This window comes from Coturnix japonica, chromosome 8 (genome assembly GCF_001577835.2).
Source record: "Coturnix japonica isolate 7356 chromosome 8, Coturnix japonica 2.1, whole genome shotgun sequence".
Lineage (NCBI taxonomy): Eukaryota > Metazoa > Chordata > Aves > Galliformes > Phasianidae > Coturnix > Coturnix japonica.
This window is the reverse complement of record NC_029523.1, coordinates 3,996,374-4,023,737: the sequence shown is the minus strand read 5'-3', so window position 1 is coordinate 4,023,737 and position 27,364 is coordinate 3,996,374. Positions and strand designations below refer to the sequence as shown.

General features: G+C 47.0%; 1 protein-coding gene across 10 annotated transcripts in view; it reads left to right on the top strand.

Moving 5' to 3' along the window:
- The window catches only part of PACS2 (phosphofurin acidic cluster sorting protein 2), a 57,964-nt gene that overhangs the window by 8,233 nt on the left and 22,367 nt on the right, over positions 1-27,364 (top strand). For 3 of the 10 annotated variants that reach the window (XM_032446287.1, XM_032446292.1, XM_015869420.2), the window contains exons 2-12: positions 10,004-10,091; positions 13,312-13,401; positions 15,717-15,842; positions 17,723-17,885; positions 18,894-18,967; positions 19,733-19,813; positions 21,960-22,019; positions 22,809-22,966; positions 24,519-24,609; positions 25,886-25,963; positions 26,743-26,864. In XM_032446287.1, the coding sequence (XP_032302178.1) occupies positions 10,004-10,091; positions 13,312-13,401; positions 15,717-15,842; positions 17,723-17,885; positions 18,894-18,967; positions 19,733-19,813; positions 21,960-22,019; positions 22,809-22,966; positions 24,519-24,609; positions 25,886-25,963; positions 26,743-26,864 (1,131 nt within the window). Of the gene's footprint in view, positions 1-9,104; positions 9,152-10,003; positions 10,092-12,988; positions 13,187-13,311; positions 13,402-15,716; positions 15,843-17,722; positions 17,886-18,893; positions 18,968-19,732; positions 19,814-21,959; positions 22,020-22,808; positions 22,967-24,518; positions 24,610-25,885; positions 25,964-26,742; positions 26,865-27,364 lie in introns of those variants that run through there. The other 7 variants (XM_015869422.2, XM_032446289.1, XM_015869426.2 and 4 more) reach the window with 5 other exon arrangements.

Below are 27,364 nucleotides of genomic sequence, written 5' to 3'. Positions count from 1 at the left end.
CAGCATCCTTGCACTGGGTCTGTCATAGCTAATGACTTTATAGTACTAGTCTGACTTGCAGAGCTGCATATGCATCAGTTTCCCAGTGGTCTTCATACCTGTGCAAACCAAGTTGCACCATAGATTTTATGTGAGTGACCGGTGGGTGTTCTGGCAAATGGGTTGTTCACTGCTGAAGCTTTCCTTTGTCTCAGCAGTCTGCTGAGTCTGATGCAAGCCAGGATGCCATTGGCCTTCTTGGCCACCTGGGCACACTGCTGGCTCATGTTCAGCTGAGCATCAGTCAATACCCCCAGGTCCATTTCCTCTACACAGTCTTCCAGCCACTCTGCCCCAAGCCTGTAGCGCTGCCTGGGGTTGTTGTGGCCAAAGTGCAGGATTCGGCATTTGGTCTTGTTGAACCACATCCCATTGGCTTTAGCCCAGATCTCCAGCCTGTCCAGATCCCTCTGTAGGGCCTCGCTACCCCCAGGCAGATCCAACTTCCAGCCAGCTTGGTGTCATCTGCAGACTTACTGAGGGTGCACTCGATGCCCTCATCCAGGTCATCAGTAAAGATATTGAGGAGGACAGGCCCCAGCACCAGCCCCTGGGGAACACCAGAATCACGGGGGGTTTAGTCTGCTCCTCAGCTGAGAAACTTTAAGCTTTACCCAGTAAATCTATGATTGAGTTGATGAGCACATTTAGTAAGAATTATTTGGAGTTTCTAGGGGAGACTGGTGTCTTGGCATAGCTTCAAAATCAGGCTTGTTTTTTTTTATAGATGTGCCACGTGGTATTGGAATACTTGGTCAAAAGCACATGACCTTAATGTCTTTACAACATAAACAGCCTAGAGATGTTTCCTGCTTATGTACAAAATATTCAGCCAGTGACTGTGTTCTGTGCTTCCACAAGAAACGAGGGTAGTTTTACAATAAGCAAAGATTCATATCTCAACTTTTTTTTCCCCATCTGGCATTACTTAAATTGATGTTTTCATCTGCATGACCTCTTGGGGGTGGAGAGGAATAATGAACGTAGAAAATGTGGCTGAAAAAGACCTTCTCAAGTCCACTTCTGTGGCTTTGTCTGTGGGCTGGAGCGGCCTCACTGAGCTGCATCCCGTGGCTGTTCCCCCTGTGCTGCGGTCTGTGTTTCTGGTTAGGTTTTATAGAGGTTTAAGTGTTTTAGTTGTGCAAGGAGTTGCTGGTCCTGTGTGTAGTCCTTCCCAGTGTGAGTCTTCACTGTGCCTCAGCAGACTAAGTACAGCAGGAAGAGCTTCCTTCTTAAAAGAATGCTATTGTTAAGGCATCATTTATCACCAGTTTCAAGTACATCTGCCCTGGTCTCCTCCCCAAACCCTTTCTGTGCTCCCATCCTCGTGCTGATTTACAGTCCATGGTCTCTGCCCTGAGTTTCTAGGGCAGCCATCCTGTGTAGTCTCTTCCTCTCCAGTGGACAGTTTTTGCTGTCAAAAAGGATTGTTCCACAAATGTCCCCTTTTGTGAAAATATATCTGCCTCCTTTCTAGCTTTCAGAAAGATGATATGCTTCTTTCCCTATCGGGTTTCACCCACTGCCTTAAAATGAAGGATTTACAAGGAAAGCTGAGAACTGCAAGAACTGGATCATATATATTTCATGTTGCCAGTGGCTTGCTAGGGGCTGAACTCCCTTTTATTTGCTCTTCCACCTCTTCCCTAAGCTGTTCCTGTGAGCGTGCCAGCATTTAAGGTGCTCCAATTTCTTTCAGGCCAGCAGGATCTGTATCCTCCTTCTGCCAGGAGTCTGCCTTATTTTGCTTCAGTGAGATGAACACTCAACTAGGCTTTGTCCTTGCTTCACAAACAGACTTTGAGCTCCTCCAGACACTCGGATAAGTTCTGTCTGCTCATGCTTGGCCCTGCTGAGCCAGTTGCCTGCAGATACCAAAGCGGATCAGAGGATATTTTCCTCCCAACACGTGTCCTTTGGCAGTCTAGGTGAAAATCTGCTCCCTGAGGCAAAACAATGGTGGTTTTTACTTTTGGCCCATGGAGATGTGCTTGAGGGCGAGAAGCCTGGGAAGTGCTTAGCTCAAGAAAGTGAGCAGAGCTGTGTCAGGAGGGGGCTTTTGAGGTGGATTTTCTCTGCTTGACTTTTGGTCAGTAAGCTGATGTTTTTCTGACATGGAACAGGTAGGTCCTGTGGTTGTCCTTAAGAAAAATCCACGATAACTCTGTGGTATTGATTCAATTGTTTCCTTGTTCCAGGACCATAAACTAAATGCACAGGCAGCCTTGTGGTGTGGGGTGGCTGTTTGTTCCACCCACACCTGCAGCTCAAGGCCATCCCTGTGGTCCTGGAACCTGGTTCTTTGCAGTGTGGATGAAGCCTGTTTGGTGCCCGCTGCTCAGCTCTTTTTAGTGCCCTGCACAGATGCTGATAGCACAGAATTTTGAAGGTGCTTCTGCTTTATAGGGTTTTGATACTCGGGTCTACTTAGCAGCATTGCCTTCCTGCAGATCAGAGTAGCCTGGCTCACTGTAAAACCATCTGGGTGAATGCTGAAGTCAGACAGCTCTTCATAGGGCTTCTGGCAAGCAGGGAAAAGGTGCCTCCTTATCTTGTATGATTTTAAGCAGAGAGAAAGTGACTGCTCAGTCAGTAAAGCAAACAGCTGTGCAGGAGTCCTGCTTTGCTTAGCTGTGAGTCGTAGTGTGAGGGCACTGAGCATGTGTTTGTATGAGTCTGCCACTTTCTGTTCTCAGAGCAAGCTCTTGATTTAGGACAACCGTAGGATGTCTTCAGTGTGCTTTTCTCTGCTTCCACTGGGTCGTCATATTTCTCTCTGGTGGCGGCCAGATTTGCTGATGGTTCACATTTGAGCTGGGAAAAAATGCCCCTTGTTGGAGTTCTGGTATGTCTGTATACAGTCAAAAATGTTGAGTGGGTTGGGAATAGCTTCCAGCAAAGCTGTATCGCTTCCTTGGGGCTCTTTTGTTCAATAGAAATTCCTTTCTTTTTCTCTGCCCCGTCCTGTCCCCCTGACAGCCCACCTCCTTTCTACAAGGACACACAGAGATATAATTCACAATCCTCCGACTGAAGTGAAATATGCACAGCTGCAAACACATTGTTTAATGATACTTCACTGTGAAGGCATCGCTCAGAACTGCTCCTGTTCCAGTAGCTGAGCAATCAGAGTGTGGTAGCAAAGAGGAATCTGTTGATGTACACAGGCTCCAGAGGGAAAGAGCATGAGGGACCGTATATTTTTCTTATTGCCATGTAACAGACAAGCAGAGAGATGCTGATGTGATGCTTTGGTGATACCTCAACAGAGAACTTTTGGCATTATCGTTTTAAATCTCAGCTCAATATGCCGGATGGGGGACGTGTAACAGCTCTGGGAAATGTGGCCTCTTAATGCTCTCAGGAATGAAATATCACCAGCAGTGATGCTGAAGAAATGTAGCCTCTAAATAATATGGAATCTCTGCTTGTTGCTTCAGCTTCCGACAGCTGCTGAAGAGCGTCGGAATATGAAGCAAATGCAAATGTGTGTCTGTAGCACATGGCTGCATTCTGCGCTCTGCTGCAGTTGGCACTGGGGTTCCTCTGGCCTCCTCTCATAAAAGCTATGGGTTTTTCTCTCCCTGGTAAACAGATAAAGGTGATGCCAGCTTTTAAAGCGGGGTAAGCAGAAAAAGAAACCAACAGAAAATGTTATTTCCAAACAAGTGCCTTTTCCTTTTTTCTTTTTTTTTCCTTTTTTTTTCAGTAGCAGCACCTCAAAGTAGAGCACGCGGGGTATATTTAGATGTGAGGAGAGAAACCGAAGGGAAAAAAGATGTTTACAAAGTGGTGTTGAGAGACGTTTTGAGATCACCTGGCGGTTCCCTCAGAGGGAGCTGCCTCCAATAGGAGCAGAGCAGACACACTGTACAAAGTGGGGTGCGTGCAGAGCTGTGCTGTGCTCAGCAGCAGGCTGGGTGCTGTGCTCCACAATCCTTTCCAGCCTGGTTCAGCTGGGTTTAGGAGTTCAGACACCACTGTTGGTTGCTGCAGAAGCTCCTTCCGTTGAGCAGCGGTGGCAGTTCTGCTTCAGCCATTCAGTCAGCCTATGTATTGTGGTTAGCTGTTTGGCTTTCCAAATCTCACCAGATCCCTTGTTCTCCTGCTTTTGTGATTTGCTTCCCAGCTTATCTCCTCTGCAGACAGTGTGCAAACAAGTGAGAGCTGCCCAGAATCTGATAGAAGAAATGCAGGGATGCTGGAGTGTGGCACATCCTCAACCAAAGGCTACAGGAGACACTTCTTTTCTCACAGGAGAACAGAACGCTTCTGCAGGTTCAGCCCTTTCAGACCACTGCTCATAGCACACAGCTCAGCTCAGTGTCCCCCCCACACCCCCTCACTGAGCACAGCTCTGTGAGCGGCAGTGCATTTTAGCAGCTTTACCCGTGCTGTTTATTGCAGTTTGAGAGATGCTAACCAGGATTTGCAATGTGTTTAATGCTGAATAGAGTTCCCCAGCTTTAGTGGCAGGATCTGGAGTTCTTTGTGAATTATATTTAGCGCTATTGGAGCCTGCTTTGTCAGCTGGGTGTTGTTGCCTTGTGAAAACTGGCAGCATTCAGATCTAAATAAATGCGACAGTCTCGTGCTATGAGGCATGATGAGAATTGTGCAAAAAATCTGATCCTGACTTAGGTGATGAATTTTGTTATCTCTGTGTGATCCCCTTCATCTCCATAGTCAGCAGAGGAAGGAACTGGCATTAAATGTGGGACATGCAGAGGAACAGCACGGAGCATTGTCCCGGTGAGGCGTGGGGGTGGTTGGGTGCACGTGCCTGCTCTGGAAGGAGGCCAGAACGCAGGCTCCGTGTGGTCAGAGCGGTGCTGGGATCTGTGGAGTGTTCTGGTCTGCAAACAAGCCCAGCAGCAGCATACTTTGCATATTTGATTGCTCTGCTGGCTGATACCAAACGTGCCATCAGAGTTCACAAATGTTTCTCACTGCTGTTGGCCGCTCCGTTTTCACCCTTAGAGGACATGTTGAGTTCTCACTAAAGAACGAAGTGTCCATTTGAGCTCTAAATTATACCTGTGTGATTCTCCCATCTTATTTATTTCAGGCCATATTGAAGCTTAGCAAAGACAGCCGTTTTCATCTGGCACTTGATGTGGCTGCTTTCAGACAGAGTGACAGTGCTGTTAGGAACAGGCCAGCTGCCCTGGCTGTGCTGCTGTGGGTCCGTATTGGCGAGTGAACTTTGGAAGGGAAAACTCCTTTAAAAGGCTGACAGCAGTGTTCATACGGTCCATACACCATATACATACTGCGATGTAAGGTGGGTCTTTCAGACAGGTAGTGGTGTTAAGGTCTTTGTGCTTCAGGGATCTCGGCTCTAGCCATGCTTGTGATTTTTGGGTGGGTGAGCAAAGTCATTTGGCATGATCCTGCAGTGCTGGATGGTAGGAGAGCCTGCAGGGCAAGCACTGGGCTGTATGGGGAGCAGAGCTGTAGGTGGCAGGCAGGGAGGATTTGCCACCAGCCGTGCTGCAGTGGGATAAGGAGGAAGCTGGAGTGCTGCCCATCTCATTTGCTGGACGCGCAGCACTCTGGGTCACGTGCAGGCTGTGACATCCCAGTTGCTGTGGAGATGTCACAGCTCCCAGCCTGCTGCTGCTCCAGGGGATGCTGCACTCAGAGTTCATGGTTATGGTGAGGGAGAGGATGGGGGAAAGAAAGAGTGGCAAGGCAAGGCACATGCTGTTGCAAATGTGTGCACGTGGCATTTTGTGCAGCCCTTCCATGCCACCGTTCATGCCTGTCTGAGCTAGATGCGCCCTGTGTGCTGGCAATGGGGAGGGTGCTGGCATACATGCAGGACACATGCGCTGCTCCCTGCTCTGCAGCAGGATCCTGGGCTCTCCTCACATGTTGGCTGCTGTGTGCAGCTCCTGCTGGCCCCAGAGGGCTCAGGGTAAGCAGGGAGCATGTTCTTGTGGCATGCCTGGTGCAGCCCATTCCCAGCGCACATGTTGTGTGTGCCACTTGTTGTAGGAGATGTAGTCCTGTTGGTCTGTCGAAGGAGCCTTGATTATCAGTCATCTTCTCACTATTTGCTTACTTCAGTTTCTAAAGTTAAACATCACCGTGCTGTTCCCTCAGTTTTGACACCCTCTTGCCTCCTGCATGCTCAGCTTGGAGCAGTTACACCTGGCAAATACATGCAATGAGTGGGACAGTGTTTGAGCAGTAGCAGGGCAGCATCTGGCTCTGTGTGTCCTTGTGAGGTCCTGGGGGCAGCCTGTTGCATAATATAAGCTGCCATCCTCTTATCTGTTAGAACAAGATCTGCTCGCTGCAGCACTTCTGTGGATCTTTAGAATTTTAAGAGCTTAATTCTCTGTGTTAATGCTGGGAAGTAGATTTCAGGATCCTTAAGAACAATGAAAATACTGGCCCTGCAATTGTTTCCTGGCTTATAGCTTACCTGAATGCACCTGTAGCCAAAACCGCTGACTAAAGATTCCATTTAGATTAGTGGTAAGTGTGAATAAAGGAGAAGCAGGCTGAGACTAGTGCAGGGCCATGACTCACTTTTGCTAGTTGCCCACGTTGTGTTTCTGGCATGAAAGGAGTTGGGCACTTGATCTCTGTCTCATTTAATTTGCTCCTGATTGGAAGCAGCCTGAGAGAGGATCAAGGTGGAAACGTTTGATGGAATGTGCTGTGTAGAGTGAAGAACCACACACACTTCCTGTGTTTTCTACCATCGATACCCCCCCGGTGGCCCTACTGTGACACATCTGTGACAAGGAGAACAGCTTTTCTGCCTGAAATATTTCCTCTAGACCAGTATGGAGCACGTGAGCACAGTAACTGGACAGCGTTGTGCTCCTTCACCTGGGCACATGCAAAACCGGGCATCCAGAGCTATGTGTGCAGTTGGTTGGTTGTGCTCTGCTCATGTTCATCCCCTGCTTAGACAGCTGCCTTGGCAGAATGCTGTGCAGGGCTCCTCTCTGCAGCCTGCCCTGCACAGCCACCCTGCAGCTGTGTGTGGAATGGCTGTTTGTCTGGGAGGTATGTGGGTGGGCAGTGTCTCCCTCCACCTCTCCTCCAAGTGGCTCACAGTTTATTTTGGGACTGTCTTGAGTGTAAAGTGTCAGCTTAAGAGCGGAACACTCAATGTTGAGGGGTAGGAGACCGCTTGCTGTCCCTCACACTGAAGTAGTTTTGGGCACAGTGAAAGTGCCCGGTGCCCAGATTCCTTGCTTGCATCTCTCAGCTCATTGATGTTTACAGAACTCAGAGGAAAATGCTCCTGGAATGAAACGTTGCCTCTAGGAATGGTGTCTTACAGATCTCAGCAAGGACATCTGCTTCAGGAGCTGAAGCCTTCCTGCTCCTGCCTTGCGCTTGGAGCCCCTGTAGCTTGTGGATGCTTCTGTTATTATTCTTGACTTCCATCGGGCTTAATTAAAATACAAGTCTTTAATTTTTAATTTTTCCTTCCTGTTGATTTGACTGTCTCTGTGTGAACACGGTCTCAGTGCAATTATTGTGCTCCCTGTGGAGGGACGGGCGTTTAATTCAGCGAGTCTTTCTTGGAGGGGATTTATTTTCCTGATCTTTCTGCTCCAAGGGATGCAAAAGCAAAGCATCCAATGAGTGAGGAGTTCAGCTCTTTGTGTGGCTGCTCTGAGCCTGTTTGGGCTAGGATTGTTGGTACTGAAATGTGTTCTGTGCCCACAGCTGCTGCCTGGGTGAGGAGCACATGGTGGAGCCATGCAGCACAGCTGGCGTTAGCTGGGCACATCAGAGCCCTTGGGTCCAGTCCAGGTTTCCTCTTTAAAACCAGGTTTTATTTTTGTAGGATGCGTTTAATTGGCCTGTCATGTGTTACCTTGTGGAATGGGATCAGCATAGAGCAGCCTGTGCCTCCCTGCCGCGTGTGACCAAGGGAACTCGAGTCCCTCTGCACCCCGGTTTGTGCTGAGCAGGGAGGTCTGCTGTGGACTTCCACAGGGCTGGAAATCTCAGATTGCCTTTGCTCTTTCTGCAGTTATGTTCAGCTGGCTTGGTTCAGCTGAGCTCCCCATGTGCAACCATAGATCAATGCTGAAATAAACACACAACAAAAGTGTTTGCCTACCCTTGCTGTCATGCGGTTCCAGACTTTTTATAGACCACTTAAAATACTTCAGGCTCTTTCAGCTTCAGATCTGAGACTTCCTCAATTCCCATTGCGTGTCTGTGCGATATTTTGTTGCCCCCCTGCATTCACTGAGATCATGTATGTAGGTGAAACTTCCAAGTGTAACCTCATCCTGTTTTATAACATTGATTCAGGTCCCCCTGCTTCGATCCCAGTCACAGAGGCATAGGGAGGGCACATAGGGCAGGCACGGCTGCACTGCTGCTGTGGGCACACTGCCACGCATGGAAGATGCTGTTTGTGGCCTCTTTCTGCCATGTATTAATATTGCTTTGATTTGTATTTAGACCTGAAACTCTAAGCATGTTAAGGATGAAAGTATTTCAGTCAGATTTAAACTCTGCTTGTTTCATTTCTTTTTCCTCCTAACAGAGAGTATAAACGTCTCATTGTTATGTGTGTGAAGTGCCTTTTAGTACCAGCAGTCCAGCAATGGGATAAAGAAAGCAGATGCATCCCGTGTCTTTTCCAACAGCTTTTGTTTTTTCTGATCGCTGTAAAGAAGGCTTATGGTATCCACCCCCCCTCCCTTTTTGATCCACGGGGCTGGATCAAAGCTCATCAATGATGAATTGAAGGAACGGCAGAACGCCCTCCTTGTGCTCCTCTGGGTGTGCTGAGAACGCCATTGTTCCCTCGTCTACCTTTTCCATCCTCCAGCCTGGCCACACAGAGAGGGCCTTTGTTCCCTTCCTGCCAGGCAGACAATGCCAGCTCCTTGTGCTACCTCTGCTCACACCACCTGACTGCCCGCAGCTCTGTGGCTTTTGGCAAGCCTGGGGCAATTGTCCTCCAGCTACAGCCTCACAATGAAAACAAATGGCATCACAGCCTCCTTCCTTCGGATCCTGGACGTGAAGCAGAACCCGCTCCTGGCCAGCATCTGCATCATGGGTGATGTCTGTCCCCAGAGCCTCCCATGCAGCTTTCTCCGGCTGCAGCTTTCCTCAGGTTTATCCCTCCCCCAAGTTTGTTTTCTAGGCACGCCCTTGTATTTAAACCAGCTGTTGGTAACTCCTGCGAAACTGTGACAGTGCCAGTATCGCGGCCCCATTACCTCAGAGCTTGAGCTCGGGCTGCACCTAGTCCAAATTCTCTCCCCTCCCAAGTGCTCTGTGCTGGAAGGCAGAAATACAAACAGTGTTAACCAGAACAATGCAGCATTGCCAGGGCAAAGAATGCGAGTTAGCTGCGTATGTTTGGCATGTGCATGCCAAGGCTGCGGGGCACTGCAAGTCCTCTCCTTTTTCTTTTGTTTCTTTTCCTTTCCCATTAGAGAGGTCTGAGCCTCTCGCTAGCGCTTTTGTTGGGGGATGAGTAGGATGGACAAGAGGAGGTGGGAGTTGTGAGATCTTTGGGAACCCAGAACCTGAAACTGAAAGAGCCAACAGACTAATAAAGCTTTGCGGAGAAGTTTAAAATTAGCCTGACCCACTGCCTTTACATTGCTGGGATTTAATTCCTCTGACCCTACAGCTCTTGGTCTGACTCAGAACAAGCGTTCCCAGGCTGTGGTCTGTGAGGTCAGTGCTGGGAGGCTATCCCATGTGGCCATGGGTCTGCACCAGGCCGTGAGACGGACTTGCAGGCTGCCTCCTTCTGTTTCGGGGGGGGCATGGAGAAATCCAGCCTGAAGAGCTGGGGAAGCCTCAGATATTCCTGCTGTCTTTATGTCTGTATCTGTGTGGCTCCTGACTGGAGTCTGTTCTGCCTCAAACCCAGATGCTTCTGAATGGAAGCTGTTCAGAGCTTTTCCTTTTTCAGACACGATTATAACTGTTTCTCTTCTGTTCCTGTTTGCAGGTTGTGCAGCTTGACACTAAAGAAACTGGTAGTCTTAAAGGAATTGGATAAGGAGCTTATTTCTGTGGTCATTGCTGTCAAAATGCAGGTAATTGCTGTCAGCTCTAAGAATCAAATGTGGTACTTGAGTTAAAATTACTGGCAGGTGCCTCCATGTGAGGTCTGTTGTGGCTGTGGGCCACTTCCCACACATACATCATGATGTTCTGTGCGTGTGGACAGTCTCTTGTGATCCTTCTCCTACGTTCCTACCAAATATTGTTCGCTAAGGACTCAACATGAGCCTTATATGTTGGTAAAGATGCTCATTTCATATCACATGCTGTCACCTAATCTTCCTGAGCAGTCACCAAATCTAAGCTTGTGTTTAGTATGCTGCAGCTCTTGCTGGAACAGAACATCTTGGTCATTTAGACTTGGACTGGGGAGGCTCTCAAGGCTGGGCTTTTTTTCTGATGGACAGCTTTGCTGTCAGAAGTCCAAGCTGTGTTTGTGGCCAGGTACTTGTCAGTTGACTTATAGGGTGCCTATACATTTCAATTTGTCTCCATAAGATACAGCTCTCATCCAAGGTAAATAGCCTACTTTGCAGCGTGGGTTTGTGCTGCTTAATTAGGTTTCTACATATAGGTCATGCTGCCTGGAGGTAGGTGTTCAGCAGGAACTAAGTTCCACAGTGTGTCACAGCATCAGCTTAGCTCGAGTGCTCCCACCACTGTAAATGCTGAAGTGCTTACTGCTTCAAAGCCTAGCAGACCTGTAAGTGGACAAGTACCATTAACTACGCTGAAAAGCAGCTGCTTTTCAAAAGAGGGGCAAGCAAACTCCTGCAGGGATCTGTTTGTGTCAAAATCTAACTTGGAAGGTGAAGTCATGAATGCTTTGTGGAGAGAGGACATGCAGCTGAGCATTTAACCAACATCTCTTATCTCTGTGAGCAGTTTAGCTACAGCAAAATGGTGTCCCTATGTGTTGGAGGGGTTCACACACCCACAGCAGGGAGCAGAAAGGTAGGGAATAGTTTCACACAGCTGAATTCCAAAGATGCACAGCTGTGGATTCCCGGGCTGTCAAATATTGCTGATCAGGGCTGAAAGCTCTCCATATGTTTGTACTCCAAGTCAGTGCGTGCATCTGTGTAAGGGCCTGAGGCTTCTCAGTGAATGATCTACAGGCAGGGTGTGCCAGGCTTGGGCTGGGAAATCCAGTAGCTCTTACTAGAACAAAGCTTTTTCCCATCCAGGTTACTGCTAAGAGTTTACGCATTCTCTGGGTGAAAAGGTTGAATGTGCTGCTCCAGACATGCAAGCCCAAAAAAGCCCAAGGGGAGTTTTAACAGTTGGGACTTTCTTGTCTGTTCTGAATACATGTTGTGATCTGTCCTGCTACAGTAAGTCACACACTGAAACCTGAGCAATTATGTTGCAGTCCCTTCTGTAGCAGGGCAGATCCCTGAAGTACTGGAAAGACGAAGGACTTGCACTCTACAATTGGATGCTGATCTGCCAAGTCCCAGGCTGCAGATTGCATCCCTCACCATCGTTTTTGCTTTGATCTGTCCTTCCAGTTGGCCTTGAGGTCACCGTGGCTGCAATAACTGATGTCCCAGAGGGTGCCCATACCTTCACCTTGGGTGTCCCTGGCCCTGCAGTTCGATCATTGCTCATGTCTCGTGATGTGCTATTTAATGGTAGGGCAGTAGCACTGCAATTGTCTCAGATGCAGGCAGATTTGAAGCCCTCCTTCATGGCTTGCAGGTTATTATGATGCTGACAAGCTCTTTTAAGGCTTCTTAATTTGCCAGCACTCAGGTTTCTGACACAGCTATTGTTTGCAGCTGGTGATATTGGATCTTCAAGTATATGGTCTCTGTCAAATGACTCGCTGGCTGTGTATGAGGAATCACAAGAGAGGTGTCAGGCGCTGCAGCCTTTCCAGAAGGAATGACTGAATTTAGACCTAATGAGAGCATCCTACCTGCATTTCCCATGTCTCCCTGCAACCCTCCTGATGTTCAAAGACTTGTCAACCGTATTTCCCAGGCTGTTGCTCTATTTATCTGCTGCAGTCTTTTTAAAGCTGCTATATTTGGGCTTTCATTAGATTTCGAGTTGCGTAACAAGTAAAGCAAGATTGCTACTGTTAGGAGATTTGCAGCATGGAACAAATGCTGCTGTTGCCAGTGGCAAGGCCAGACGTGCTACACTTGCACACGTGCTGCTTTTGCTGTGGGGGACCCTTCAGTTTTCAACCTGCTCTGCTGGCAGATGTACTGGGGGCACCTCTGCAAGTCTCAGCGTTCTGGCTTTGTGAGGAGGAAGGCATGTAAGCCAATCTCAGCCTCTCCCCTTCCCCATCATTTTGGGGTGTTATTTGGGGCTGATGTAGCCATGTGCACTTTGGGATGTAGTTGGGAGTTTTTTACTCCCTGTGTCTCTGGTTTCCCAGATGCTGTTTTTTTTGAGAGCTACAGTTTTGTGCCTCTGGGAGATCAGCCCGTCTGGACAAAGCCAGAGCTGCAACCTCAGCAGAATATTGAGCCAGAGACCTGTGAAACTTAGTACTATCTGAACAACACAGAAGCATTTGCTAGGCAGCAGTTTGTTGTGTTTCCCTGCTAGTTTTCACTTAAACACTCTCTGAAATAGGCTAAAATCTCCACGTTCCTCAGAGAGGGGTGTGTGTACAAAAAGGAAATGTTGGTCCACCAAGGCTAATGCCAGAGATGTGTGTGTGACACTGCAGCCCACTACCTATTGGCTGCAGTCATGAAATGAGACTTCAGCTTGAGGGGTGGGGGCTGACTCACAGCTTTTGAATGCTAGGGTTTGGCAGAACAAAAGCTGCTTTGTTGCAGTTAGGGACAGTAAATATGCCCAAATCTTTATTAGTCAAATATCTCCCTTTCATCTCATTAATATGTCGCAGGAGTGCAAGGTCAGATCCATCCATTCACTTGCTCCGTGGTAGTCCCTGAAAGCACTTCTCAGTTTTGTGTAAATGGGGGTGGGATGTCAGTCCAGGGCTATTTCCATTTCAGTCCAGGCTTCCTTCCCTTTGCCCCTTCCAAGACCTGAGTCTTTCCAGCACTGCCTGCAGCCCAGCTCTCTGACAGCCCTCCCTGCAGAACCTGCTGCCTTTATCCATTCCCTGAGGAGAGAAGCAGCACAAAAGCAGCTCTGGGTAATATCATGGAGAGTAAGGCCTGTAGTTGGAGCTCTCCAGTTCCACGATGGAGCCATTTTGGGCTGGATGGCAAAGAAGTGGCTGGCTGGGCAACTTACCACGTGGGCTTTGCTTCTGTGCAGGGCTCCAAGCGCATCCTGAGGTCTCACGAGATCGTGTTGCCCCCGAGTGGACACGTGGAGACGGAGCTTGCGCTGACCTTCTCGCTGCAGGTAAGTGGGACGGGGCACCAGGGCACTTGTGTATGAGCAGAGGTGCTCTGTGGGTCTGCCTTGAGGGTCCTTCTGTATTGTGTTGTTTACTCTCCTCAGAGCATCCTGCTTTAGTGCTCCCTCTGCCCATCCTGTGTCAGCAAATGTTTCTGCAGATTTTATTTTGGAACGTGTTTTTGTGTTGTTTTTCTTCCCCCAGCAACTCAGAGCAATATTGCAGCAGGACACACAGCATTGTTTTTAAGTTGGTTTCCTCAGGAGGGGCAGGGAACTGAGCCAGAACAGGGGATAATGATATCCGTGACGCTGTAAGCCTTCAGAACAGCGTGTGAGATGAGCAAGCTTAGTGCAGAGATGTGCTGCTGATCTCTCTGCTGCAGGAAGGATTAGTGCTCTTGGATGCAGTGAGGTCTGGGAAGCCTTCCTGAAATGGCACGGCAGGATTTTTATGACAGCTTTTATTATTTCTTAATTGGACGATGGCTGGAAGCTACTCTCAGCTAAGTATAGTCTGAGCCAGGTACAGTCTGAATTTAGTGCCTGGGATATTTTAAGAGTGATGATGGACCACAGAGTGAAAGCATGTGGATGTCTCAGCATGATAAAGCCTCAGTGTCTTGCAGCAGCAGCCAGTATCTCCATATTGTGCTGTCAGCTCTTTGCTCTGCATGCATGCACACTGTGCAGGCTGTCCAGGTGGGCAGTGCTGTGTTACACAGGTGGGGTAAGACTAGAGCTGTGGTGTGTCTGAACCTAGTAGCCAGCTACTAGGCTGAGACCAGCAGTAGCCCTTCTGGCAGGTAAACTCCCGTCACCCTGACTGCTGGAATGGCTGCTCTTGCTGACTTTCTGCCAGTTTATGAGGTCAACTGAAGCTCCCTGGCATGTATGATGGTTCCCGCTTCTTGCCCCTGTGTGTGCTTGTAGTACTTGGGGCTTCCTGTGTCTTGCTTTCAATTACTATGTTATGGAGGGGCGGTTACAAAAAGGTTTTTGTTGAAACCATTCTGTGGGTTTGATAAGCGATGGCGGGACTTAAAAATAGCTGTCTGTGCAGTGAGAATGGCTTGGCTGCTCCAGAGGATCTTGCATTTAACTGAGGAGCTGAGTGGCCTGAATGTCTCTGGATCTCTCTTCTTTTAATCACTGCGTTGAATCTTCATCAGAGGTGGCCAGCAAACACACTTTTGAGAAACAGAAACTTGTGCATGTATGGACTTGATCCATCCAGTTGAATCCCAGAAAACTGTAGATATGGATATTGGACTGGTCTGGGACCCAGCACGACTTTAGAGTTTAGCTGCAGGCTTGTGCTTAAGCAGCCTCAGAGGACCCCAATGCCTGAGCTGAAAGCAAGGAATCCCTCTCCCCTACTGCCTTCCCAACACTTGGAAGAGTCTCAGCTGCAGGAGGGTGGGAGGTTTGAATGCAAAAGGTGCCTCTTGTCTTCCAAGCCCCCACTGCCTGCCCCACTCCTCAATAACTTCCTTCAGCGTTGCGGATCTGTGAAGTCACGCACTCAGTTTGTGGCTGGATGCAAATCCGTTTTAAGGTGATCTTTTAATTACGTGCACTGCTGTTCCTCCCTTCTGCAGAGCTGCTGCCTTGTGCAAAGCAGTTGATCCCATCCTTGCAGAGCAGTCGGTTAATTAGTATTCTGCTTGTTTGCATGGCCACTGCTCCCAGCTCTCTGTGCAGCAGTCAGGCCTGCTCTGGACTGCAAATTAACATGTCAGGGTTTCTGGTAGCCCTCAACAGTTGTCTTTATCAAGCTTTTTAAGAAGCAGGAAGTTACTCTCACAATATCCCAAAGTGGGGAGAGGAGGAAAAAAAGTAGTGAAACAACATATCCTTCACTTAAGAATATCCAGTGTGCAATTAGGGACTCTGCAATGAGGTTCTCCTTTCTGCACCCCATCTCTTGGAGGATGCTCGTCTCTTTGGGCTCAGCACTTCCAAACAGAACAGCCAGGACTGTTTTGTCAGCACCTGGTGGGCAGCACAGTGCCTCACCCTCTGTGTAATGCAGGTATACGAGGCCTGAGGTGCATCCTGTCCTGGGGCTACAAAAGCAAGGGTATGGGATTACCTGAGCTCTCCCTGTGCCCGCTGATCCCTTGTGTGGCATTTGGGTTCTGTGGCAGAGCTTTACAAAGGCTGCGTTTTGAAGGTGAGAGTCAGAAATGATTGCTTCCTTGGGGTGTAATGTAGGATTGTATGTTCAGTGTAGGAATGGAGTTTACTTGTGAACCTGACAGCATGGGAGATAACATCAAGGCACATAATGAACTTTTGCTTTCTGTTTTGCACCCCAGTACCCTCACTTTTTGAAGAGAGATGGCAATAAGCTGCAGATCATGCTGCAGAGGAGGAAAAGGTACAAGAACCGCACAATCCTGGGCTACAAGACCCTGGCTGTGGGGTCTATCAACATGGCTGAGGTGAGCAGTGTTTGGCATGGTCCATACTTAGAAGTGAGGGATTCTCCCATCGCTTTAAATCCAATGTTATTACTTTCCTTATTGAGAAGTACCTGGATGGATTTCATGCAACTATTTTAATGCTAATCAGTATTCACAGAACAATATTTTAAACTGATCTTAGTACTGAGTTGTACTATATTGTACATTTCCTGGATAGCATCTTGAGAGCTAAAGGATTCTTGAGGCTTGTTAGCATCCAAGGTTCATGGAGTCTCTTGTTTGTTTTTCTTTTGAGTCAGGAGGTCCAAATCTACTCGCTCAAATCCCCTTTGCATTCAGAACACTTCTGCATGTATTTCAATACTTAATGCATTCTCTTTTTTATTAGTACATCTGGTTGAGCTGAACTAACACATTTGTCTCATGTTCTTAAATGTAAAATATTTTGTTTCATGTTTGTGGAAACAAGGCTGTTAAGGTCACTTGTTCAGGCCTTCCAGGTTCAGTGTAGCACCAACACGTGTCATCAGTCTGCATTCTGCCAATAAATACTTTCATTGTTTCCACCTGTAAATTAATGTTATGCTGCAGTGAGTTATTGCAGTGTTCAATAATTTATTACAAAGAATGCTTCTGTCGTGTGAGTTAAGCTTCACTTAGGCTTGCAGTAAATGTAGATCTCCCCATCTGGACTGTCCATATTCTGATTTATAGGCCTGCAGGCAACATTTTTCTGTACCACGCTTAGTTTAAGAACTAGAAATCGACTGTTGCTGTAAGGCAACAGTCTGTTGCTGTAAATGTGTGGGCCTGTTAATTAGATCCATCAGTGAGCTTCTGAGTGCTGGGCATTTGCTGCTGTGTGTGGTTTTTCCTATGTCATTTTTGTAATGTCAGCTGACTGGGGTTAGAAGGTCATGCATTTCCAAAGGTTCACTTTGTTGGACAACGGTTACTTTCCAGCTCATCTGGAATCTTTCTGAAATGGAAGACTTTGGGTAAACAAGTGCTGTAGCCTTTTACAAGCCTCTCTCTCTTTGCAGTTTATAGTTTAATGACCCCTACACAGCACTGACATGCACACAAAGTTATTATAGGAGTTGAAAGAAAACAAAGCGATGAAAAGTTAGTGAGAGCATGAGCTTGAGAGGGCATGTGTTCCTCATCAGCTCAGGTCATTTTAAAGCCATGTGAGGAGCCAACAGAGCAGCCTGGTGTGTGGTAGGAAGCTGAAGTGCAGACGAGTGGGGATGGGGAAGCAATTGCTGAGTCTGGTGAGACAAGAGAAGAACCTGAGTCTTGGGTTCTAAGGAGAGCTCTGAGAGCTGTGGGCGTCAAAGGGAAGGCGGCTGCAGTGAGAAACCCACACTGAGATGTGTCTGTCTCCACCACGTCTTTCTTTTTGTGACCCACTGCTTAATTAGCCCAGTATGGCCATCTCCTCTGAGATTATGGAGCAGGAATTTTTTGCTTTAGGAAGCCCTTTGCTGTGTATCCCACTGATAATTTTGGGTGGGCTTTTTATTTGGCTCTAAAGTTCCTCAACTATGGAGGTTCCAAAGGTTGGTACCTTGATGATTCAAATCAGTTCTGTTCTGTGGAAGCAAATACATAACAATGAGGTATTCAGGTATTGTGTTTCGTGGGTAAGCTAATCAACTGTCAAGCTCAGAAAGTTTTTCCTTTCCTTCCATCACTTGCATTAGCAGTAGACTAAAATCTCAGCTAACATTGTGCATTGCCTGCATGCGACTCTTGCAGTTGCAGGGTGTTGTCTGCCTTCTCTATTTGGAAATGTGGAGTAACTCTATTAACATAAGTAACTCTTGTAGTATACAAATGATGCAAGTTTAAATACGTTTAAATGCAGATTTTGTTCTGCTTGGTTTCTGTCCCAGGTCATGCAGCACCCAACAGAAGGTGGCCAGGTACTGAGCCTTTTCAGCAACATCAAAGAAGCTGCAGTAAAGGTAGCAGAAATCTGGATCTTTTCCCTGTCAAGTCAACCAATTGACCATGAAGACAGTACTATGCAGGCCAGCCAGAAAATCAAGTCTACAGGTGAAGTACAACCGCATACTCTGGGGACTAGTGCCATCCTGAACTAAATGGAGTTAAACCTCACCTGAGCTTAGATGCTTCCAGGGTAAAATGAGGCTTGTACCTGTGCCTGTATCTTGAACTGGTTGCTGCAAAGAAAACCTACTTTGCAAACCTGTTGCTGTGTAAGCAAGGAACATGGCTGCCGGAGTTAGGGGTTGTCAAAGGTTCACACCAGGCTTAAGCCATCCAGCAAGTTGGGTCTGTGCTCTTCCAGCATTACTGGTGGGTGTGCTGAGAACCTGTAGCCCCTCATATGGCTAACAGTGTCACATTCAGGAGCTGCGCATTTAAGCTGCTCTTCTAACTTTTGTTCCTTCCTTTTTTTACAGTATATGCTAACTTACATAATGCCTACAAAGCTGCCATGTTTTTAAATGGAATATGATCTGGTTTAATGAGAGTAAATCCCCAGTTGCTCACTATGTAGGAAGGTACTTGGGTTTCTATTTGTGAAAGTCTTATACCTTCTTTGTAGTAGCAGCCTTCTGCTCACTGCCAGCAGAGTGACCTGTTGAAGGAATGCATTCAGGTGCTCATGCGTTGCTGCCTGAGGTGCCTGGCAGGTCACCTCAAGTGTCATGTCAGTAGAATTTAGACTCTCGTAGCATGTCTTCTGAAGACACTTAGGCTCACTGAGGGGGAAAAATTCTTTCTCTCATGGGGAAAACTCCTTACTTGCTGTTGTTTGCCAGGTGACTCTTTCCAGAGAAAAAGGAATGGTATTCTAAGGAGTCCTACCTGTGTGCTGCTCTATCCTTCTTACTAGATATGTTTCTCCTTGTTCCTTATCTCCAGGATGTTGTCATCTCACTGGTTATAACACAGATAAAAGAAGCGAGCGTTTCCTTTTGTGCCTCCTTTCTTGGTTTGTGACTGTTAGTTGGTTTTCTCTGCTCTTCAGTTGAGATTTTCTCCTTGCATTAAAGGAGTTTCATGGGATCTCTCCCCTCTTTCCTTCCCTTTCAGACAACTATTCCGAGGAGGAGTACGAGAGCTTCTCTTCTGAGCAGGAGGCCAGTGATGATGCCGTGCAGGGCCAGGTACTGTTTAGGGCATGGCTTCTTCCTGTGAAAGCTTCTGTAGAGCATATACTTTCCTCAGCTTCTGCTTGAAATGATAAGTCTATTTTCTTAGATAAGCTGTGTCAGTGTGAGACTGTCCACCAAGTATAGAGCTGCAGTAGCAGAAGGAGACTGGAGATGCACAGCAATCCATTTATTTCACCATGGTGTGATTTATCTCCTTATGTGTTGTCTTGAGTCCCCTTTAAACACTACAATATTGAGTTTATCTGCTCAACTGTCAAGGCAGCAGTTGATTGTTCCTGTAAAGCTGATTAGGTTCAAAGAGCCCAGCAAGGCCCCCAGCTGTAACTTAAGGACTAGTGGGATCTGAGTCAGATTTTAGTCTTTAGTACCTCCTGCAGAATGGGTCCTGACAGAAAACTCCCTGTGCGGAAGTGAGTTGCTTTTGAGTTTGGCTCTTACCTGCCTTCAGACTCCAGCATCACTTGCCTTCCGTGTCTTGGAAGGTACTGAGAGGACCCCACTGAAATGTGGGACTGAGAGAGTCCTTGTTTCTTTCTAGAACTTGGGCTGTTTTGCTTCTCTGAGCTGGCATTCCCAGCTCTCTGCTGACTTAATTCAATTCCTTTTCCCTCTGCCATCATAACTGCAGAAAAATGAAGTAAATGCTGAAGGTCTGCAAGACAGAGCAGCAGGTTAATAGAGGGAATGTTGTTAGGACATAAATGATCATGTGTCCCCAAACCACAAAGGTAACAAAGGAATCCTCTTTCTATTCAGGATTTGGATGATGATGAGTACGAGCTGGGGAAGCCCAAGAAGCAGCGGAGATCGATAGTAAGAACGACGTCCATAACCAGGGTCGGTGGAAATTAGTTTTACTAACACTGATGGGATTTGGCTAGGATGTGCAGTGCATGTGGCCTGTGGTTGCAGCAATGCTAGACATGCTGGCAGGGAGCCTGGGGGCATGGTTGCAGCATGTGAGGAGCCAGCAGAACTTAGCAGATCGAGGAGTGGAGCAGTCTGTGGTGCATGTGTCTCGAAGTGTTCATTAGCTGCAAGGTTAGGGTGCTCCAAAAGTAATAATAAGTATGTGAAAATCAGCCCCATAACAAAGCCAGGGCAAGATCTGTGCTCACAGAAAGATCTCCTGCTTGTGCTCTGCATGGGAGAGATCTGGGGGAAAGTTTCAGGATGAAGTTCAGTAGTTCAGTTAGGGGCTGGAGCCAAACAGGTGAACCTGAGGTGATGCATGTTGAAGCCAAAGAAGCAGCTGGATATTGAAGGCTTTGGTGAGTAGCATGCAGCCAGCCATCTGCCCTCTGACAGCAAGCATGTGTTTGACTGCAAAACTGAACTTCCACGTGGAGCATCGACCTGCACTTGGCTGCACCGTAACACACAATGTGGCCTTCTGCATACACAAGTGTTTGTGCATGTCTGTGATGGCAGTAACTCAAAATCACAAAGATGGGCTAGATTTGTTGGTTGTGGGGTTTTCTTTTTAAACTTTGAAGCGTGTTTGGAGATCATTTATACCTTCTGTGAGGCTATTTCTCAAATCCATGTTTGAAAAGATCTTGAATAAGCACTGTTTTGATCTGAACCTGTGATTAAAAAGACTCTACATAAGACTAGGAGCATGTTACCTCATATCCTTGATGTCTTTAATATTGTTTACAGGCATTACTGACAGCAGGTGACAAAGCATACCCCATGGTTATTAACTATGATGAGAATTGGTTTTCTGTCCCTGACCACTGAACTGATACTGAATCTCCAGTGCATATGGCTGGTGCAAGTCTGGATTAGGTGCTGCCAGTAAATTTAACATCAGCCTCAGCAGGGCTCCTGTGTTCTGACTGTCAGACCATTCAGGCCAGAGAACAGCTCTTGCCATGTTGCCTTAGCTACTGTCTGTTGCGTGTGCTCCTTATGCAGACTGCCATGCTGGTCCAAGCTGGTCTGCATGATGTTTTTCCTTCACATCCCAAGTCAAAGGACAACTCCAAAATGGGAGCATCTCATTCCTGCCAGAGCAGTGGGGACCATCTTTGTATGGTCTTGTTTGAATGTGGTGATTTCATTTCACCATCTAGAAGGTGGCAGCAGCTTACAGGATATGAGTTCAGTGGTAAAGGGTGAATTTTGGAGACTTGGGCATTGTGAAGTGCCTGGGGCTGGAGCACTAGGACTAGTAGGGTTAGCTAGGAAAGCTCCCATGATATACAGGCAAGCCAGCAAACAGCTTTCTTCACCAGGATGTGGCCTGGTACCAGCCATTTCTCTTGCCTTTCTTCCTGACACAGGGATGCCACTTCAAATGCCTTGTACCAGCTTTCTCATTTGGGTCTCCTTTACCTTTTCTTAAGAGCACACATATTAGTTTGGTCAGTGACTGAGAACGGCTCAGTAGCTCATAATAAATCTCAGCTGTTGGTTCTACCAGAGAGAAATAGCTCTGATGGGCAAATATACACAAAGGAAGTGCAGCAGTTTGGCTTGTGTTCTTTTGGACTAAGTGATGGCTTTGTCTGGGGATCTGGCAATGTCAGACTTGGAAAATATTTTTTAGATAGGCAGGTGGTAAGAACAAGCCTCACAACTTCTCTGCAGTGCTATGATATAAGCAAGCCTGCCAGGATGAACTGCAACAGGGTAAAGCAGTGCTTTGTTGATAGAAAATGCATTTGTGCTTTGAGTTATTGGACAGATGCCTATGTTCTCTCACTACATTAAGACCAGGAGTGGTGTGCCGTTCATCAGGGCTAGGAGGTTTCTTAGGTTTAGCAGAATGGGACCTAGTTTGATGTAAGGCAGTAGAGAAAGCGTCGTAGGTCTGGAAAAGCTGTTTTCAGCGTGTGAACAGCAGGGACTTGGTTCGTGGTGCCAGCAGTCTTTTTGACTTGAAGCAGCACCAGTGTTGTGTGTCTGGGCATCTTACACACTGGGAGAAAGCAGTTCACTGATGCTTTACTCATGGAAAAATGTCTTTGACTTGCAGCAACAAAACTTCAAGCAGAAGGTTGTGGCATTGCTGAAGAGATTTAAGGTGTCTGATGAGGTGAGTAGTGCATTCTAGATCCTTTCTGTCTGCATATTGCTCTCTCACCTCTTTGGTGTGTGGTCTGTGCTGTAGTCCCCAGGAACATTATCCTGTTGATGCCTAGTTCTATTCATTCTGCAGTTGATACAACCCATCGTGGCCTCTGGCCTTGCTTGGAGGCCAGGGTCTCAGCCTGCTGAGCTGTTGTTTTTCTGGAGCTGCTATCAGAAAAGCAAACTCAGAGCTGTGTTACACCTGTATGCTTACAGTGAATGTATAGAGAAACCTAGGGGAGTTTTGATGTGAGATTTGTGTTCTCTTCAGATTCACATGTGGGTTGATCCTTGTCCAGGTTTCTGATGCCTCCTGTGGGTGCTGTCATTACTGCTTTTCTGCTTGGTTGGGTACCACATAAAAATCAGGAGGTATAGTGATGAGATGTCAGAAATACCCAAGATCCAATACTCATTTTGTAGTACCACATTTCTGTACTTCTAAGAAAACTGGGACTCTGTTGGGTGCCTTCTTAAGGCTTTGTTTATAGTGCATGATTGACCGATTGAAACAATCTATGGTTAATAACTTGTCCATGGATGCCTAATCTAGTAGGTAAGCGTTGCTTAACCAGACACTGACAGCTTCACCCAAACAAGCACTCCTGGTATGCTTAATGTTTCTGCTAGATATAGTATCCTCGCACTAGAAACAGTATCTAAGCCTGGTGCCCTGCAGTCATCAAAGGATCTCTGGTGACATGGGATCTGTTTGACTCCTAGTGAACAATACCTGCTGTTCTCCTGCACGTAGGTTCTGGATTCAGAGCAGGACCCTGCAGAGCATGTTCCAGAGGTGGAGGAGGACCTGGACCTTCTGTATGACACATTGGATATAGAGAACCCCAGCGACAGTGGGCCAGACATGGAAGATGATGACAGTGTTTTGAGCACTCCAAAGCCAAAGTTAAAGTAAGTATGGCATGGCTGATGCTGGGCAGTCCCCTGCAGAGTAGTCAGTTTGGGCAGCTGCATGGGACTCAGTCTTCCAAGAGCTGGAACTGAAAAGAGGCAGTGTGTGCAGTGTCAACACAGATTAGATGTTCTACTCACGCCCCTTCACCTTATTACTACAACTCCCCAACCTGGTGTCAGAGCTCCAGTGTACATTATGATAATTTAATGACTGCTTGTGAGCTAATTTCCCTTCATGTATTTTTTTCACTTGTTTCCTGTACATTTATTCTGCTTTCCCTTCCACCTGGAGTGGACCACAGGAGTAGGAATTGCTGACAGGCAGACATTGGAATTAAGCTGTACGCAGGTGTTTTGCAGAGGTGGTAGAAGCAGACAGGAAATCTGGTGCTGTAGCTGAACATTTAGAAGCTGCAGAGGCAGAAAGTTGTGATGGGCAAGGCAGTCTTTGTGTGGAAAGAGCTTTTGTAGGGACTGAGGAATCACAACTGCAGGAAACAAAGGAGTTCTTTAGAGCCCAAGGGGATCTGATGGTAGCACAGGTAGATGCACCCAAGCCTGTTCTGAACTAGCTTTTGTAGGTGCTGATATGTAGCAGCTCTGTGTAACTGAGCCAGGGATCACTTCTAGTTGATTCTGGGGAGGCACTTTTTCTTACTCTGCCTGATTCTTATATTGTGAAAGGAATGTGATAAATGTTAATGGCTGTAGACCATTTTTTCCTGAAAAAAAAAACCAAAAATACAACAGAAGATCAATTCCTTAAAGCATAATTGAGCCTTGAAGTCTTCTGTGATCATCTGCCTCTTGACATGGAAGCACAATCTGATTGTATGTGCTATCTTATCTTATTGAGCAAATGTGTAATTGGATCCTAAGGCTGCCAGCCAAATCCAGATGCAAGCTGGAAATAAAATGCGTGTTAGCATCGAGAGTCACTTACCCAGATGAGCAGAGTATGGGTGGGGGGGCAGTAATTCTCCTTCACTTGCTGTCTTTCCATCAAGAGCTAAACCTTGCCTGGAATGGCATGTTGTTCTGTCAGCATTTGTGGAGCTGAAACAAAATTCACAGTGTGAAACTCTGCACCTGGTGCTTGGGGTAGGAAAGACTCAAATGCCTCTGTGGAGTTGATGTGCATTCTGTTCTGCAGTGTGAAAATGCTGCATCCGTGGGCCCGTCCCAGATTTTATGGAAATAAAACCTTCTGTTTGGCCTGTAGTGTGAGAGCATGTGAGCATTCCTTGTGAGAGCTTTGTGGGTATGATTTAATGTGAGACAGCTGATGTGTTGGAGCCATTAAGTGGAGGTCAGTCAGTCAGTGTCAGGACTAGCCAGAGGTTTGTAGACTTTCTCATTTCCTTTGCTGTCCTGGAGACCTTCTTTCCCCTTCCTTTCTTTCACTCGGTGGAACAAAAGCGGCTTCTAAGTTTTACTGGAACCACTGAGGAGTGTTAAGACACCTTGGAACAATCACATTTCTTTTGCTGTGGACTTTCTCTGCTTATGTTTTTAATAACAAGAAATTGTTTTTTCTTTCCTTCTTCAGACCTTATTTTGAAGGACTGTCACACTCCAGCTCCCAGACAGAAATTGGTAGCATCCACAGCATCAGGAGCCAGAGAGAGCCATCAAGTCCTGTAAGTCGTTTCAAGAAGGTTATCTGCCTGTAGTTAATAGAGCAGCCTCAAGGTCTTCTCTATACACCTGCATTCCCTTTGCAATTGAAGTGCTCTGACTGCCTGGTATCATCCTGCCGTGTTCAGCCTTGTTACCTGCACCATCTCTGTTTATACGTGTAAATAGTCACCCACTGTGACCTCCTCTGAAGGCTCGTATGCAGACACACGAAGATGCTGAAGAAAACATGGTTTGGTTTATTTATTTTTAATGCAAATAAAGTATTAAGTCAAGTCAAGATCTTCAGTTTATGTATTGAATAATTGCCAATGTTATGAATATCTCCAGATTCCCATGTGTTTGTAATAGCTAGGGTGGGAGATGTTGCCTGAGAGCTTTAAGGACTCCCTGGTGCTGCTCAGGGAAGCCTTTACCACATTGTTGTGTTCCTTTTCATGATGGCTGGGAGAGAATTCTGAAGGGGAGCTCACTCTTTTCCTTCCCTATTTAGATGAGCATTCTAGGCATAGAGAATATCAGCCCAATTCTGGAGGGCTTCTCTTTATACTCTGTGCAGTGTAGTACATCTCTTAGTGTAGAGTTATGGATCTGTCTGAGGATTTTAGATGCTGAGTTTCTAAGACCGAATGAAGGGAAGGCGCTGAAGCACCTCACAGCACTAATCAGTAGCATCTCTCCCCAGCAGAGAGTAGGGGCACACTCAGGGACTGAACATCACTTCTCTGTGCCCAGAAGCACTGCAATAGAGGCTCCTGGTGCAGGCCTTTCCCTGAGCGCCCTCCCTTGGTCTGCCGAACACGTTTCTTATTTGTGACCATTACCCATTACATCCCATATCTGGTCTGCCTCTGTGTTGTCACCAACAACATGCCAGATCCTGGCAGCACTGGGAGGCTGTGGCAACACCAGGGTTGTTTCTGTGAAGCCATCTGCAGGGCAGTCTGTTCTGGGTGATGCCTAACTGTGTCTAGCACCACAGCTGTAGAACCTGGGGGGGAGGTCTTGCAGGGCCTACATCTTTCTGTTAGGTAACAGATCTTCCCATGGGCTTTCATTAACCAGTTTTTAAATGTGACTGTTGCATTAAATAGGTTTGCAGGGTTTTTCTGCTGCCTTGCTACATTCCATGCTAATGCATTCAGTTCTGGTAGGAGCCTGAGTGCTCCTGAAGAGATGCTGAGAGTTTAAACTGTGTCTTTCAAACAGTCTGATCCAGAGATTGTGGCTGAAAAGTTGTGCTGCTGCTGTACCTGCTAACAGTTTTCTCCTCTCAAGCAGGTAGAAGTGCCTGAAAAGACAAAGAGTCTTGGAACCAAACATACAGACGACAGTATTTCTGACACTGTCTCTTTTGTAAGTTGGAAACTGGCTTCTTAACTCTGTCTGACAGTTTGAGTGTCAACTGTGAACTGAATTTGGTAGCACGTCTTGTCTATTCTTATAGCTGCATATGCATCACAACCTGTGTAGATTACATTAGCTGCAGTGATGGTAGTGCTGGGCTCTCCTCCTGACCTCAGTTGTTAGAGTTTCTCATCCTATCTTTCAGCCATCTGAAATGAAAATGCTCTATGTGGCCTTCCATTTAAACAGTCTTTCTCTTGATTTGAGGAAAGCTGGCATGGAGTATGCTACTGAGCATGTGTCTTGTCCTGAAAAGCATCCTCAAAGCTGGTGCATTAGAGCAAACAGGAGTACACCTTCAGTTTGAACTGGCAGAAATCAATCATCTGGTCCAGGGGGAAAATCCCAAAGCTGGAGTTGCTCTTCTGAAGATACGCAGTTTTAACTTTTCTCTTATGTATTTCTCTCCCCACTGGTTCTTTGGGGTGAACTGAATTAATCAGCACTGCATAAGGAAGCTTGTATTTGGCTTTGAGGTGAGAGAGTTCCTGCTCCAAAGTAGTATTTTCAAGTGCCTTTTCAGCCTCCAGCTCCCTTGTGAGGTCAAGCTAGGAACAGGGAGCCTAAGATAGCCAGTGTTGGCTTGTCCCCTTGGCAGTGAGCAGTGTGTCTGCAAGGGAGAGGCTGAACGTGGCCCAGCCAGAGCCAAGCTGGCGTGTCTCCTGCAAGCCCTTGCAGTAGTGAGAGAGGGAAGTGTTTGTTCCTCACATGGTTCTGTGTGTTTGCAGGAGTCTAACCAGCAAGCTGAGGTCCAGGAAACAGAACTTCCCGCTCCAGATGTGTTTGTTGAGAAGCTCCCACCCAGCGGGAAGATCACCAAGACGGAGTCCCTCATCATCCCATCCACCAGGTAGAACAGTGACACAGCACTGCACCTGCTGCAAGGCTCCTTGGGAAGCCCATGGGCAGCCTGCTGTCATTTGTTCAGTATGGTCTTTAGCCATCAAACAAGGAGACTGGCCTTGTGTTCAGGTGCTTGATAAATGCATTTTAAGAGCCACAAAGAGCAATCTTGCTCAGGGATCATAGGATCATTAAGGTTGGAAAAGACCCTCTAAGATCGGTCTAATCCAACTGTTCTCTCTGGGGCTTCATGCTCAATGATAAGTTGTCTGATGCAGATTTTGGCCTTAAAGGTGGTTGTTAAGTTTGAGTTCCCAAATGGCAGAGTGAAATGTGAGCCTCAACAACCCAACCATATAGTTTCTTTGGTTATTTCAAGGAAATAGATGCTCTTCTGAAGAGGTATTTCTGTGCTGCTCTTGGATATGTGCCTGCAGTTTATGTAGCTGGGTTGTGTTATGCTGGTGTGGCAGTTTGGCAGAGTGGTGATGTGGCTTTTGGTATGGG